Here is a 17036-nt window from a genome sequence, read left to right as displayed (position 1 = left end):
GCCCATGTTACGGCTGGTTTTCCCCTATTGCTCTACGCTGCTTGTACATTTTGGCCAACATGTGCAGCATAGAATTCCAGCAAGTGGGCACGTCACACAGCAGTCGGGGCTCTGACAGATGAAACCGATGTTGCAGGGTCCTCAGGGTTGCAGCGTCCCTGGTAGACTTGCGGAAATGTGCGCAGACGCGGCACACCTTGCTGAGCAGTTCAGACAAGTGGGGGTAGTTTTTCAGAAACCGCTGAACCACCAGATTGAAGACGTGGGCCAGGCATGGCACGTGTGTGAGGCTGCCGACCTGCAGAGCCGCCACCAGGTTACGGCCGTTGTCTCACACGACCATGCCCGGTTGGAGGCTCAGCAGCGAAGGCCAAAGGTTGGCCTGCTCTGTCTGAATCTGCAACTGCTTGGGGGCCGTGTGCCTCTTGTCACCTAAGTTGATTAGTTTCAGCATGGCTTGATGGCGCTTGCCCACTGCTGTGCTGCCGCGCGCTACCGACTGTTGGCGACGTGCTCACACTTCTTAATTGAGAGGTATAGGTGGCAGAGGAGGAAAAGGGGGAGGGTTTGGAGGAAGTGGCATAAAACGCAGCAGACACCAGCACCGAGGTAGGACCCGCTATTCTGGGTGTGGGTAGGAGGTGAGCAGTCCCAGGCTCTGATTCAGTCCCAGCCTCCACCAAATCCACCCAATGTGCCGTCAGGGAGATATAGTGGCCCTGCCCGCCAGTCTTTGTCCACGTGTCCATGGTTAAGTGGACCTTCCCAGTAACCGTGTTGGTGAGGGCACAATTTATGTTGTGGGAGACGTGCTGGTGTAGGGCTGGGACGGCACACCAGGAAAAATAGTGGCGACTGGGGACCGAGTAGCGGGGGACCACTGCCGCCATCATGTTTTTGAAAGCCTCCGTTTCCACAAGCCTGTACGACAGCATCTCCAGGCTAATTAATTTGGCTATGTGCACGTTTAAAGCTTGTGCGTGAGGGTGGGTGGCGCCGTGTTTGCGCTTTCGCTGCAATGCTTCTGTTAGCGACAGCTAAACGCTGCACTGAGAGACATTGCTGGATGGAGTGGAGGACAGTGGAGATAAGGGTATGGGTGCAGGCCCGGAGGCGCTCGTGCCTGTGTCCTGGGAGGGGGATTGGATCAGTGTGGCAAGCTGGGGCACAGGGGAAGAGGCAGTGATGTGACCCGTAGATGGTTAATGGCCTTCGTCCAAGTCCCAGGGGTGCTGGGGGGTGGTGAGGCTGGTACTGGTGGCTTCCTGGCTGATCTTCGTGCGACACAGGTTGACCACCCCTGTTCGTCAGTCGTCCGCACTCTCACTAAAAAACATCCACACCTTTGAACACCTAGCCCTCTGCATGGAGGCTTGGCGCGAGGGGGTGCTTTGGGAAACAGTTGGGGGATTCTTCATTCTGGCCGTGCCTCTACCCCTGGCCACTCCACTGCATCTTCCAACCTGTCCTGCTGCTGCACTTGCCTCCCCCTCTGAAGCCCTGTCCTTGGTATGCTTAACAAACCAGGTGGGGTCAGTCACCTCATCGTCCAGCTGCTCTTCCTCTGAATCCTATGTGTGCTCCTCCCTTGGACTTACTGCCCTTACTACTACCTCACTGATAGACAACTGTGTCATCATCCACAAAAAGCTCTTGAGACAGTTGCCGGAGATCCCCAGCCTCATCACCCGGACTCCGGGAACTTTTCAAAGGTTGGGCATCGGTCACGACAAAATCCTCAGGTGTGAGAGGAAACATTTTTTCCCACTCATGGCAGGGACCCAAGAACAGTTCCTGGGAGTCTGCCTGCTCATCAGAATATGTCATTTTCATGGAGTGAGGAGGCTGGAAGGAAGGAGGAGCAGCAGCCAGAGGATTCAGAGTTGCAGTCCCTAGGCCAGGAGTAGTAGACTGCGTAGAAGACTGGGTGGTCGATACATTGCTGGAAGCATTTCCTGCATTCCACGACAGGACCTGCTCACACTGCTCTGTTTGCAATAAAGGTCTGCCACGCGGACCCGCAAATTGTGATATGAAGCTGGACAGCCCAGAATCTTGCCTCTCTCCTAATCCCGCAGCAGCCGGCAGTGAATCACCACGACCATAAACTCGGCCTGTACCCACACCTTCACTTGGACGTCCACATCCGCATCCACGTCCACATCTTCGACCCTTACCCCTATTCCTCATCATGGCGGATTAAGAATATAGCAGGGGCCAAATAAATTACCCCACTGTACAGCACTAACAACTGTGGCTTAATTCACCGCACACAGAGACTTGTAGATAGCGGAGGCTCTATGCTATGACTAGGAAAAAGTAACCCGCTGTCTTGCGCTGATACCTAGGGGTAATTTACTGCTCGCAGGGACTTGTAGATTATAGAGGCTGTGTGGAGTGGGAGAAGACTCTAAAGCCAGTGGCTAGTGCTGGTAACTGCGGCTATTTCAACCCCACCAAGGAAAAGGTATTGTGGAACACTCTGCACAGCGGCAGAGCTGAAATATTTTGTAGTGGCCCAGGAAATATTACAGTACTGTTTAGCGGTGAGACCTCTGCCTAATGCACTGCAGACACAGAGTGGTATAAATGAAGTCACTTGCAGTAGGCTAGGAGATGTTAGAGTGCTGTTTCACGGTGAGAGCTGGTTGTATGGCACTGCAGCCTGAGAACGCTATTACTGAAAGGCTGGGAACTGGCCTAGATGCGTAATACACTCCCTACTACTCCCAGCAAGCCACAAGTATAATGCACACGGTCAGATGTAGCCCTAAGAAGGAGCTTTGGGGTATTTGGCACGGAGGATCAGGACTGTATAGTGTATAACTTTCCCTATAAAAGTGGCTGTGCCCCAACACTCTGTGTTGCTCTGTGTGCTCCCAGCCAGCCACAACAGTAATGCACACTATGAAGCATGAGTAGCCCAAAGAAGGACTGTTGGGGTTCTTGAAGACTGGATCCTAGTTTAACACTTTCCCTATGTCAGCAGCAGCACTTTCTCTAACCTCTGCCAGCATGCGTCTGAGGCGAGTCGCGGGCGGGACCGCTTTAAGTACTCGCGATCACTTGATCTCACCAGCCACTCACTACTGTGGGGTGGGATAGGGCGGGCAAGTCACAGCAGGAAGTGGTAATGGCTACCTCACATGTCTATTGGCTAGAAAATGGTGCTAAACATGCGGGGAAGGAAATGCAATTGGCTCAAGTACCGCGTGGTGCTCGTCTCGAGTAACGAGCATCTCGAGCACCCTAATGCTCGAACGAGCATCAAGCTCAGACCAGTGGGCTCGCTCATCTCTAATTATAAACTCTAATAATAAACTTGTCATCTCTATGGAATCTTTATATATGATATAGAGACACAAATTAGGAAGAGCGCCTTGCACATGGGTAAAATAATAGATAGTGAATCCACTCCACTTACCCGGTGTTGGGCGGAACAGCAAAAAAAATTTTTTTGTGTCCCGCCTACACCTGGAATCCAAGTAAGCCTTCAATAGGTATCTTTAGTCAGGATCCTCCGTATCATCCAAAAAATATATGTGTGTCTGATATCCTACACAATATAAACTTTTTTGGAGAGCAGCAGCTCTAAAGAAAACCCCAATTCTCTGGCAGAAAAAATTGGGATAGTACAGTATAGAAAAAAAGGAAAAAAACTTTATCCAGCTGTGCTCTGTCGCAGGACCTCAAGAGCATATAGGGAATAAGCTTCCACAATAGTAAGCCAAGTTAAATCCCATAAAAATAGAACAGAATAATAACAGGTTTATAGTACCTCTACTATCGGGTAAGCAACGCGTTTCTGCGTCATCTGACGCCTTTGTCAAGCATATAAACCTTATACCCAATCTTATATATATATATATATATATATATACACAAAACATACCCTAATCAAAGATCCATATGGGGGACATCTGATTCCATCCCTTAACCACGCCAAACGCCATCAAAGCGTGTATGGGTGAAGGGCGGAAGCTAAAGTGGTTCCGCTTTCATCAACGGATGCTGAAGCGCACCTGCGTTCCACATAGATAGCCTTCCATGCAATGTAAAAAAGATCCACGTAATGCGTCATCACGCTGTAGGGGAGGACGCATCGTGGATGAGGTTATCACGCTCCTGAAAGGAGCGCGCGGGGCTTGTCAATGCTCTGTGTAAATAACAACGTGCCGCGTCATCACGCTCTGCTCCGAGGTCCGCAGTGACTTAATTCCCCTATATATATATTTTATTAGAATAATCTATTGATCACCCTTTGCATGGGAACCAGGAGTTGCCATTTGGGAGATAGGGTTTGTAGGTATGGTATTAAGTTAATGTATCACCAGCTGTTGAAAGAGATAATTGACATATAATGTGGGCAATTCCCAAACATCTGTAACGTATGGTAATAGATCCAGGGTGTTTTACAGACTGACATGCATCGTGTGCTCCATCTATGATCAATTAACTAAATTGTCAGTCTATAGCGTGCATTGACACGCTCCGTGCGTTCCATCTGAAGCGTGACTAATTAAGTCACTGCGGACCTCGGAGCAGAGCGTGATGACGCGGCACGTTGTTATTTACACAGAGCATTGACAAGCCCCGCGCGCTCCTTTCAGGAGCGTGATAACCTCATCCACGATGCGTCCTCCTCTACAGCGTGATGACGCATTACTTGGATCTTTTTTACATTGCATGGAAGGCTATCTATGTGGAACGCAGGTGCGCTTCAGCATCCATTGGATGATGAAAGCGGAACCACTTTAGCTTCCGCCCTTCACCCATACACGCTTTGATGGCGTTTAGCGTGGTTAAGGGATGGAATCAGATGTCCCCCATATGGATCTTTGATTAGGGTATGTTTTGTATATATATATATGAGATTGGGTATAAGGATTATATGCTTGATAAAGGCGTCAGATGACGCAGAAACGCGTTGCTTACCCGATAGTAGAGGTACTATAAACCTGTTACTATTCTGTTTTATTTTTATGGGAGTAAACTTGGCTCATTATTACCGGCCGTTGTGGAAGCTTATTCCCTATATGCTCTTGAGGTCCTGCGACAGAGCGCAGCTGGATAAAGGTTTTTCCCTTTTTTTCTATACTATATATGATATAGACAGTTCACAGCTTCTTCACTGCTTGTCATGTCACACTATGTCTTAGGGTCCTCTCACACATGAATGTAACATCGACTCTTTGCGCTTCTTCAGAAGAAACATTATCCCCTCAGACCCACATCCAAGGCCTCTCACACAAGGAACCAATATCCTGCTCTGCACTGACAAGGCACAAACACTCCAAAACAGCCTGTCTGCAGAAAGGCATCTTTCCTATCTGGAGAAGTGTCTTCTTTGGCTTGTACCCTTATTAGAGATGAGCGAACGTACTCGTCCGAGCTTGATGCTCGGGCGAATATTAGGGTGTTCGGGATGTTCGTTATTCGTAATGAACACCACACGATGTTCGGATGTTCGGGTTACTTTAACTTTCTTCCCTGAGAAATCTTTTCTATATGCGCTCAATGGGGCCGGCGGCAGCAGCGCCAACCCCATTGAGAACATATAGAAGACAAATCCTTCTTCTCTGCCACAGCTGTAACAGCTGTGACAGAGAAGAACGATGTTTGCCCATTGAATTCAATGGAACCGGCAATACAGCCGACTCCACTGAATGCAATGGGCTGCCGGCGATCGCGGGATGAATTGTCGGAAAGGGGTTAAATATATAAGCCCTTTCCTGCAATTCATCCAGAAATGTGTAAAAATAAAAAATATATATATACTCACCTGGTGCCGACAGACGGAGTTCAGCGCGGCAGGCTGCAGTTCTCCTGAATTCATGAATGGGTGAGTGAGGGCTGCCTCTGATTGGTCAGGCTGTGACCATTCAGAGGCATCTTATTCAGCAGGCGGGGATTTTAAATCCCCGGCTGCTGAATACTACTCACAGCTGTTCAGAGCAGTTCAGGAGAACTGCAGCCTGCCGCGCTGAACTCCGTCTGTCGGCACCAGGTGAGTATATATATATTTTTTATTTTTACACATTTCTGGATGAATTGCAGGAAAGGGCTTATATATTTAACCCCTTTCCGACAATTCATCCCGCGATCGCCGGCAGCCCATTGCATTCAGTGGAGTCGGCTGTATTGACGGCTCCATTGAATTCAATGGGCTAACATCGTTCTTCTCTGCCACAGCTGTTACAGCTGTGGCAGAGGAGAACTTGCTGTGTCGTTCCCATCATTTTCTTGAATTGCCAAGATTTTCACACATGAAAACCTTAGCGAGCATCGGCGAAATACAAAAATGTTCCGGTCGCCCATTGACTTCAATGGGGTTCGTTATTCGAAACGAACACCCGAACATCGCGGGAAGTTCGTTTCGAATAACGTGAACCCGAACATTTTGGTGTTCGCTCATCTTTAATCCTTATATTCAACACAAATAGACATTACACATATGTGAAGGGATTCCTGGAAATAACCAGATACATTTCCCTCCTTCATTCTTCCAGCTTCACCGATACCTGGGAAGTCAGAAAGATAATACTGGAAATCTGCTATTCTACGACAATGGAGATTTCATCTCCCAATATTCCATCGTGAATTGGCTGAGTTCACAGAATGGATCGGTGCTCATAAAATATATTGGTTCTACAACAACAAAACAAAATGATGCTGCATTTAATATCAAAGCGGATCAGATCTTGTGGAAGAACAGGGTCAGCGAGGTGAGACTATGGTAATCTGGGCAAGAATTGTAGGATCGCTAGTGAAAAGAGAGAGGAGGGAAGTTGGACTGGAAGACTGAGCTAATAAATCCTGAAAAATCCTCTGGTCCTGGACTTGTGGTCGCAGTTATAGGTTACTTACTAGAATGATATAATCAGCCATCTTCCGGGTCAACCACAAAACATTTCTCTTGACTCACCATATGGTGCTATATGATGGAGGCGAAAATAAACCCATCGTGTCAGACAGCAGTATATGTTATATTAGAGTAGAGGTGCAAAGTATCTCTGACTAGTTAGTGAGGAGATCCAACACACCAGAACTGAGTATACGGTTCCTGAGAGCTAGTATATAGGAGAGCTACTGTGCTAAAGAGTAAAACTTGGAAACTGAAGTAAGAATGACCCTTACAGCTTATCTCCCCTTATCTACCCCTTTTCATTTCTCTTTGAAGGGTAGAAATTTTTGGAGTCACATCGGGATCACCAAGAAATGTTGTGGAATATCATCCACAAGTCTGAAGGAAGAAGTTTATTCACGATGGTCCCATAGCAATAACAATTTAAGCACATGTACAACTATATGTGTGTTTTTAGTTTAGTCCGATTTTGTCCATAATTGTGACTTAATTAACTATGAGATGACATTTTATTAGTAATCAATGTGGAGATCTAGGGGTGTACAAAGGGCTCACTTACTTTTTCCTGCAACCATAAATGTATGCAGCTGTGAGTGGTCAGCGTTAATGTTAGAATCAGATGGAGGCACAAGGACATCAACATAAAGTACAAGTGGCTGGTTAAAACCTGTGAATAATGCAAAAGCGGAGTGTGTTGTGGTAGGAAATAGTCTCTCTTACACGCATAGTGGCATAGAATGTTTAGGCAGGAATCATCAGCCAGGTTTGGCATACTTAATTGAGAGACTGTAAATTTAGTTTACGGTGCCCTTCTAGAGACTGTAATTATTATATTTGCAAAGAGAAAAAAGTCTGGAATTATGTTAGCAAAATATGACTGTTCCCAGCAAGAGAAACCAAGTAATCTTGTAGATGTGAGACCTTTTAATGGCTAACAAAAATACATGATGTTACAGCAAGCTTTAAAATTTACATAGGGTTCTTTCTCAGGCTTAATGGAACAGATCCGAAGAGGCATAAATATTTATAAACATACACATGAAAGTGCACAGACATGGTGTGATTAATTTGCACTTAAGTCAATACCAGAACAGGATGAGTAGATGAGTCCACTAATAAGGATGTGAAAGTTTTATGCTATCTGTCACATAGCAGACCAGAGGAGCCTCTGTCCTCGATCATTCTAACAGTATTGAAAGCTTGAAGTCATTAGAATACTGTCTAATTTATACCCAGCTTTCCCAGGCTTATGCACACATGCAAAGCGAAAGCTCAAATCATCCACCTATTCCATTCTAACGCACTCCACATCTCTACAATGCTCATACAAATACACGCTGCCACCACCAGTTTTGATATCTGTAAACTGAAACACGATCTATGAATTATGAACATAATCTATGAAGTTATGATTCATTTTTAAAATGCACAAGGCAGACTTCTAAATTGCAGATTTAATCTAGAAAAAGTCTATCAGGGCAAGATACCTGATATGTACAAAGATATACAAAAAAGGTTGTAACATGGGAGCATAAGGAAATGCAGTATGAATACACAACAAGGCAGATTTTTAAAATAAGCAGGGACAAAATAAAAGAAAGATATCAAATTTGAATATTGGTCCAATGTTCCAATATGTGCGGAGTCACTGAAGCAAATGGGACAGCCTTAGCCGAAGAGTATTTCTGTAGGATCTGACAATTTGGAGCCTGTGGGATCCCAAATTATAAAGAGTCTCAAGCTTTGACACCCAATAGTTGCATGGAGCTGAGGCATCACAGAGGACGGTGGTACGATCGGCTTAGTACTCCCTCACCATCTTTTTACAGTGCTCCCTCCGACTCAGCCTTGACTGGGGAGTGGTGACGGAGTCTTGCTGGGGAGCCATAGAGCTGGCAAAGGCCTTGAAGAGTGTTCCCCTGAACATGCTGCCTGATCTCCGCGCTTCCCCTGCTACTTGGCCCTCGGAACTGCGACTTCTGCCACTAGCGCTGTCAGATGGGAAGTTTACCATCAGTTTGTCCACCAGGGCCCTGTGGTATTACATCACTCTCGAACCCCTTTCCTCTTCGTTAATGAGAGTGGAAAGGTTCTCCCTATACCGGGGGTCGAGAAGGGTGTACACCCAGTAATCCGTAGTGGTCAGAATGCATCTAACGCGAGGGTCACGAGAAAGGCAGGCTAACATGAAATCAGCCATGTGTGCCAGGGTGCCAGTACGCAAGACATGGCTGTCCTCACTAGGAAGATCACTTTCAGGATCCTACTCCTCCTCCTCCTCCTCCTCCTCGTCCACAGGCCATACACGCTGAACAGATGGGAGGCAAGCAGCATGGGTTCCCTCAGCAGTGGGCCCAGCTGTCTCTTCCCCCTCCTCCTCCTCCTCCTCCAAAACGCGCTGAGATATAGACATGAGGGTGCTTTAACTATCAAGCGACATACTCTCTTCCCCCATCTTCTGTTCCGATCGCAAAGCGTCAGTCTTTATGCTTTGCAGCAAACTTCTCAGCAGGCATAGCAGAGGAATGGTGATGCTAATGATTGCAGCATTGCCACTCACAATCTGGGTAGACTCCTCAAAGTTTCTGAGGACCTGGCAGATGTCTGCTATCCAGGCCCACTCCTCGGTAAAGAATTGGGGAGGCTGACTCCCACTATGCCGCCCATGTTGGAGTTGGTATTACACAATTGCTCTACGCTGCTCATAGAGCCTGGCCAACTTGTGGAGCGTAGAATTCCACCATGTGGGCATGTCGTACAGCAGCCAGTGCTCTGGCAGATTAAACCGATGTTGCAGGGTCCGCAGGGTGGCAGCGTCCGTGTTGGACTTGCGGAAATGTGCGCTGACCCGGCGCACCTTGCCAAGGAGGTCTGACAAGTGTGGGTAGTTTTTCAGAAACCGCTGAACCACCAAATTAAAGATGTGGGCCAGGCATGGCACGTGCGTGAGGCTGCCGAGCTGCAGAGCTGCCACCAGGTTACGGCCGTTGTCACACACGACCATGCCCGGTTGGAGGCTCAGCGGCAAAAGCCAGATGTTGGTCTTCTCAGTCAGACCCTGCAACAGCTCGGGGGTCATGTGCCTCTTGTCACCTAGGCTGAGTAGTTTCAGCACGGCCTGCTGACGCTTGCCCACCATTGTGCTGCCGCGCTCTACCGACTGCTGGCGACGTGCTGTTAACATTTCTTAATTGAGAGGTAGAGGTTGCGTAGGAGGACGAGGAGAGGGTTTAGAGGAGGTGGCATAGACCACCGCAGATACCAGAACGGAGGAAGGACCCGCAATTCTGGGTGTGGGTAGTACGTGTGCGGTCCCAGGCTCTGACTCGGTCCCAGCCTCCACCAAATTCACCCAATGTGCCGTCAGGGAGATATATTGGCCCTGCTCACCAGTACTTGTCCACGTGTCCATGGTTAAGTGGACCTTCCAGTAATCGCGTTGGTGAGGGCACGATTGAAGTTGCGGGAGATTGCTGGTTTAGGGCTGGGACAGCACACCGGGAAAAATAGTGGCGACTGGGGACCGAGTAGCGTGGGACCGCCACCGCCATCATGTTTTTGAAAGCCTTCATTTCCACAAGCCTGTATGGCAGCATCTCCAGGCTGATCAATTTCACAATGTGCACGTTTAAAGCTTGAGCGTGCGGGTGCGTGGCGGTGCATTTGCGCTTGTGCTACAAGGCCTGCGCTAGCGTCAGCTGGATGCTGCGCTGAGAGACATTGCTGGATGGGGCCAAGGACAGTGGAGGTGAGGGTATGGGTGCAGGCCCGGAGGCACTCATGCCTGTGTCCTGAGAGAGGGGTTGGATCTGAGTGGCAGGTTGGGGCCCAGGGGAAGAAGCAGTGGTGTGACCCGGAGGCGGTGAACCGCCTTCGTCCCACCTCGTGGGGTGCTTGGCCATCATATGCCTGTGCATGCTGGTGGTGGTGAGGCTGGTACTGGTGGCTCCCCGGCTGATCTTGGCGCGACACAGGTTGCACACCACTGTTCATCGGTCGTCAGCGCTCTCACTGAAAACATCCACACCTTTTGATGACCTAGGCCTCTGCAGGGTGACTTGGCGCGAGGGGGTGCTTTGGGAAATAGTTGCGGGAGTCTTCGCTCTGGCCCTGCCTCTACTCCTGGCCACCCCACTGCCTCTTGCAACCTGTCCTGCTGCTGCACTTGACTCCCCCTCTGAAAACCTCTCCTCAGTTGGCTTAGCGAACCAGGTGGGGTCAGTCACCTCATCGTCCAGCGGCTCTTCCTCCGAATCCTCTGTGCGCTCCTCCCTCGGACTTACTGCTCTTACTACTACCTCACAGATAGACAACTGTGTCTCATCATCATCGACCTCCTCGCCCACTGAAAGCTCTTGAGACAGTTGCCAGAAGTCCCCAGCCCCATCACCCGGACCCCGGGAGCTTTCCAAAGGTTGGGTATCGGTCACGACAAACTCCTCAGGTGGGAGAGGAACCATTTTTTCCCAATCAAGGCAGGGGCCCGAGAACAGTTCCTGGGAGTCTGTCTGCTCATCAGAATGTGTCATTTTCATGGACTGAGGAGGCTGGGAGGAAGGAGGAGCAGCAGAGAGAGGATTCAGAGTTGCAGCAGTGGACTGCGTAGAAGACTGGGTGGTCGATACATTGCTGGATGCATTTTCTGCTATCCACGACAGGACCTGCTCACACTGCTCATTTTGTAATAAAGGTCCAACACGTGGACCCATAAATTGTGATATGAAGCTGGGGACCCCAGAAACTTTCCTCTCTCCTAATCCTGCAGCAGCCGGCTGTGATTCACCTGGACCAGGAACTCGGCCTGTGCCCACACCCTCACTTGAACCTCCGCGTCCTCGCCCGCGTCCACGGCCACATCCTCTGGGCCTACACAGAATACAGCAGACACAGAGCGGTGTAAAAAGTTAGGCAATTATTGGCCTGCACTTGGAGGCTGACAGCGGTTATGTTACGCACACTGTAGGCCAAACAAATTATACACTAGGCTGCAGAAAGGCCTAGCTGGCTAATAGTGAGCAAGTACAACTCCTAGCTGCCACGCAGTAAACTGCACACACGCACAGGTAGCCCTAAGGAGTGTTTTGTTCATTTTTTTTTTTTTTTTAAAACAGCCGCCTAGATAGCATGTATATGTCTTTCGCTCTATCAGCGGCTGTTGCTGCACGCTGTGCGTGAAGTTGATGGGACGCACACAGCGGTGTAAAAAAATTGGCAATTATTGGCCTGCACTTGGAGGGTCACAGCGGTTATGTAACGCACACTGTGGTCCGAAAAAATTATACGCTGGGCTACAGAAAGGCCTAGCTGGCTAATAGTGAGCCACTACAACAGTAATGCACACACTTACAGGTAGCCCTAAGGAGAAGTTTTTTTGGGGTACTTGTTGACAGAATTGTACACTACCACTATCCCTGCCTGACCAGCACTGCCCCTATACTCTGCATAATAGACTGCAGACTGAGAACGCTATAGCTGTAATGGCCTGCTCAGCCCGAGATGAAAAAAAAAAATTGTGCAAAACTGCTCCCAACCAGCCACAACAGTAATGCACACGGTCAGATGTGGCCCTAAGATGGACCGTTGGGGTTCTTGTAGACACTAACACTCTCCCTATAGCAGCAGCACTCTCCCTAATCTCTCCCAGTGTGTGTCTGAGGCGAGCAGCGGGCGGGACTGCTTTATATACTCCGCGGTCACTTGATCTCGCCAGCCACTCACTGCAGGGGGGTGGGATAGGGCTGGCACGTCACAGGAGGAAGTTGTAATGCCTTCCCTGCATGTCTATTGGCCAGAAAATGGTGCAAAACATACAGGGAAGGAAATGGAATTGACTCGAGTACCGTGTGGTGCTCGTCTCGAGTAACGAGCCTCTCGAGTACCCTAATACTCGAGCGAGCATCAAGCTCGGACGAGTACGTTCGCTCATCTCTAGTTATAAACCTGTACTACAAAATTCTTCTATGACATTGAGATTTGAAGATACCTTTTAATATACTAACTTTCATGGTATATCTATTTGCCAAAAGAGGAAATAATTGTGTTTGAGGATGAACAACACACAATCTTTTCTTATTTTGAAATAGAGATATTCCTGCAACTCACTGGAACTGTCATGGGCAGTAAAATGGCACCGCAATACGCCAACTTTTTCATGTCAAAACTGCTAAGTGACCTTCTGGCTTCCTGCTCCATCAAACCATTTGTCTACTTCTGCTACATTAATGACATCATAATCATCTGGACCAGCTCTGACCAAGAACTAATACAATTCCATGAGATGTAAGGCATTCCATCCCATGACAAACCTGACATTAAGCTACTCACCATAAAACACCACCATAAAAATTTTAAACAACTCAGTACAAACATCCCTGTGCCGAAAACCTATTGATTGGCACACATACCTCAGATGGGACAGTTTCCATCCTAAACACATCAAAAAGTCGATTGTCTACAGCCAGGCTATCAGATACAACCGGATCTACTTCAACCAAAAAGACAGAGAAGTACATCTATACCATCATAAAAAAAAAAAACATTTTTAAATCGGGGCTACCATCCCACATCAATTGATGACCAAATCACAAGAGCCACCAGGATACCCAGGAATCAATTGCTCTAATACAGAGAGAAGGAATGAAATGACTGTGTACCTCTAGTTGTGACCTACAATCCGTATCCGGAGGTGATAAGGAAAACCCCAAAGAAACTCCACCATACCTACACAAGAATGACCATCTGAACACCATATTCCTGGACTCTCCCCTCTGTGTTACAGGCAACCTGCAAATTTGAGTAGCTTTATAATCAGGAGTCCATTGTCATCCGACACACAAAAAGCAACTTATCACTGCAATGTAAGGAGCTGTAAGATCTGCTGACATGTACGGACCGTGGACAGGATACAAATCCCCAACACACAGCAGCACTACAAAATCCAAGGGACATTCACATGTTCCATGTCCAATGCTGTGTACCTGATCCTGTGCAGTGAATGCCCTCTTGGGGAGCCGTTGTGTTGGCAAGGATGAGATCTCATCACCACACAATTAGAGAGGGAAAGACTGAATTACCTGTGGCGGAGCACTTTACTAGCCACAGACACAACATAGAATATATGAAGGTTACTATATCAAAAGGCAACTTTAAATCTCAACCTCCCAGATGAATTTTGGAGTGCGAATTTATAGCCATCTTTGACACTCTGAAGACAGAAATCCACATTGTAAGTGGCTTCATGCATCATTGGAGAATATGAGAAATCTATAGCAGAGATAACACTCTGGCCTGGTGACCCCCTAACACCAATTTAGAGACCATAAAATTTTCACCCCTAATCACCAGACGAGTTAAATATTTACTCCGCTACTCATCCTGTTCTAGTATTGTTTTAATTAATTGTTTTTATTAATCACGCCATGTCTGTGCCTTTTCATATGTATGTGTATATATATATATATATATATATATATATATAATATATATATATATATATATATATATATATATATACATACGTTATATAATATATATATTGGATTGCAACGGGTTAAAAGATATATCTACAAGACTATGTGGTTTCTATTACATTTGTGTGCTTCCACGCGCAAATAATAAAAATTTTTGTTTACATCAACGAGTATTTGAGACATTCCAGCATGGTGTACAATCCCTTACACGCCCATCATAGAAAAGTATTGGATATGGTTATATGGACTGTGAAAAAATTATTGCACAGGAAACATAGATCATTCTAGAAGTTTACTCATGCAAAGTAAATTGTCTTTCTCCCAAGATCCCTGCATCTCAATGTTCAGAGAACTGTTTACCAGGAACTCGTAAAGTCTCCCACTCCAAAATCCATACCTGCTGCTACAATTGTGTCCAGTGCTTCTCAGGAGAAATCTCCAACATTACAGGTATGAAAACCTTACGCATAGGTGTGCTCCACTGATGATTATGGACTAACGATATATTGATGATTCTTCAGATACTGAATATTTATGGTTTTTATTTTTTGATTTTCCAGACAGTGAAACCTGCATGAAATGTACAAACCTTGATTGGCCCAACAAGAAGAAGGACCATTGTGTGCCAAAGCGGCTGGAATTTCTCTCCTACACAGATGACACAATGGTCCTGGTTATTTCCCTGGTCTCTACTATATTTTCTTTCCTTACATTCATGATTCTTGTTGCTTTTATTTTGCACCAAGACACGGCCATCGTGAAGGCCAATAACAGGAACCTGAGCTTCCTCCTTCTGGTCTCCATCATGCTGAGCTTCCTCTGTGTCTTCTCGTTCCTTGGACATCCCGTGGACCTCACTTGCATACTACGTCAGGTCTCATTTGGAATCCTCTTCACAGTAGCCGTTTCTTGTGTCTTGGCCAAGACCATCATGGTTTCCATTGCTTTCAGAGCCACCAAGCCTGACAGTTTCTGGAAACACTGGATTGGAAGCAAGTGGACTAATTTTTTGGTGGTGTTTTGCACATCCATCCAAGTAATAATCTGTATGGGTTGGTTGGCTCTAGCGCCCCCCTTCCTGGAGCTGGACACTCATTCCTATCAGAGAAAGATCATTGTGCAGTGTAATGAAGGTTGTGTTATTGGGTTCTACTCTGTCCTGGGTTATATGGGGGTCTTGGCGGCTGTTAGCTTTATTATGGCTTTTTTAGCTCGGACATTACCGGACAGTTTTAATGAGGCCAAGTACATCACCTTCAGCATGCTGGTGTTCTGTAGTGTCTGGATTGCCATGATCCCAGCTTATCTGAGCACCAGAGGGAAATACATGGTGGCTGTGGAGATATTTGCCATACTCACCTCATGTGCTGGACTTTTAGGGTGTATATTCTTCCCAAAGTGCTACATTATCCTATGGAGACAGGACCTCAACACAAGAACACGTTTACTGGAGGGAAGAAGCAGATGAGAGATTTACATAGTAACAAAGTATGTTAGGCTGAATGAAGACAATGTCTATCTAGTTCAGCCTGTTTCAACCCCCCACCCTCCTTTGTTGGTACAGAGGAAGGCAAAAAAAAAAACAGCAAGTCAATTAGTTCCTATGGAGGGAAAAAACATCCTTCCTGACTCCATAATGGCAGCCAGAGTAATCCCTGGATCAACATTTGTGATCAACAACCCTGCTGATTATTTAATGTCTATATCCTGTGATATCATAGTGTTCTAGAAAGACATCTAATCCCTCTTAAACTCTATGGATTTTTACATCACCACGTCCTCAGGCAGAAAGCTCCACAGTCTCACTGCACTTACAGTAAAGAACCCCCTCCTGTGTTGGTGATGAAACCTGCTTTCTTCTAGACGTAGAGGATGCCGTCTTGTTACCGTCGCAGTCCTGACGCAGTATTAGGGTGTGTATAATGGGCATCCTTCCAGGGGCAGACGGGCACCGTCTCATTCGTCCCAGCATACCAGTCACCTAAGTCTCATCCATGGCGCCCAGATTCGAGTGAATTTATCGTGGGAGTTTGTAGACCAACTGTGTAGCTCTTCTAAATTATAGAGGTTATCAACTTTTTCTTTCCATTGTCTGAGCTAGGGGTGTGTGTTTTGCATCCAAAGAGAAGGTATTAAGGACTTAGCTGCATCAAATAGAAGGGCTAATAGTTTGTCCTTCAGTGGGTGAAACTGGTGTGACGGTCTCCACAGGAGGACCATGTCTGGTGAGATGGATAAATTCGGGTACAGTTTCTGAATAATTTTCTCTACCTCTTTCCAAAAGGAGGTTATTAATAGGCACGTCCACCACAGGTGTAAGTATGATCCAATGTCCCTCCCGCATCTCCAACAAGAACCCTGGGTTGCGAGGTTGTGGTCATGTAGCCATTGGGGGGTCCGGTACCATCTGGCTAATAGTTTATAATGTGATTCCTGAGCGAGTATGCAAGGAGATCTCCCGAAGGAGGTTTTTAGGATCGCCTCTACCTCGCTTGCTGAGAGTACAATATTCAACTTCCTTTCCCACGAGGTAAGAAATGCTGGTTTACAAAATGAGAGGGGAGTTATACAGTTTTTCCGCAGAAAGGAGATTTTCCTGAGGGAGGCTTTATTTTCGGTCAGGGCCTTCTCAAAGGCGGTCCGTGGCCTAGTGGATCTAAATGTTAGGAGGAATTTCTTGAATATCCCCAGTACATGGGCTC

General features: G+C 47.0%; 1 protein-coding gene across 1 annotated transcript in view; it reads left to right on the top strand.

Annotated features, from left to right (window-relative positions):
- Positions 1-15802, top strand: part of LOC136599313 (vomeronasal type-2 receptor 26-like) — a 38124-nt gene extending 22322 nt beyond the window's left edge. Inside the window, exons 4-6 of the mRNA XM_066588775.1 lie at positions 6510-6725; positions 14661-14784; positions 14895-15802. Of these exons, the coding sequence (XP_066444872.1) occupies positions 6510-6725; positions 14661-14784; positions 14895-15802 (1248 nt within the window). The remainder of the gene's footprint in view (positions 1-6509; positions 6726-14660; positions 14785-14894) is intronic.
- Positions 15803-17036: the final 1234 nt, after the last annotated feature.

The sequence above is a fragment of the Eleutherodactylus coqui genome, unplaced genomic scaffold, assembly GCF_035609145.1.
Source record: "Eleutherodactylus coqui strain aEleCoq1 unplaced genomic scaffold, aEleCoq1.hap1 HAP1_SCAFFOLD_110, whole genome shotgun sequence".
In the NCBI taxonomy this organism is placed as follows: Eukaryota; Metazoa; Chordata; class Amphibia; order Anura; family Eleutherodactylidae; genus Eleutherodactylus; species Eleutherodactylus coqui.
Note: the sequence above shows the minus strand (reverse complement) of the source record. Positions and strands in the feature narration are given on the sequence as shown.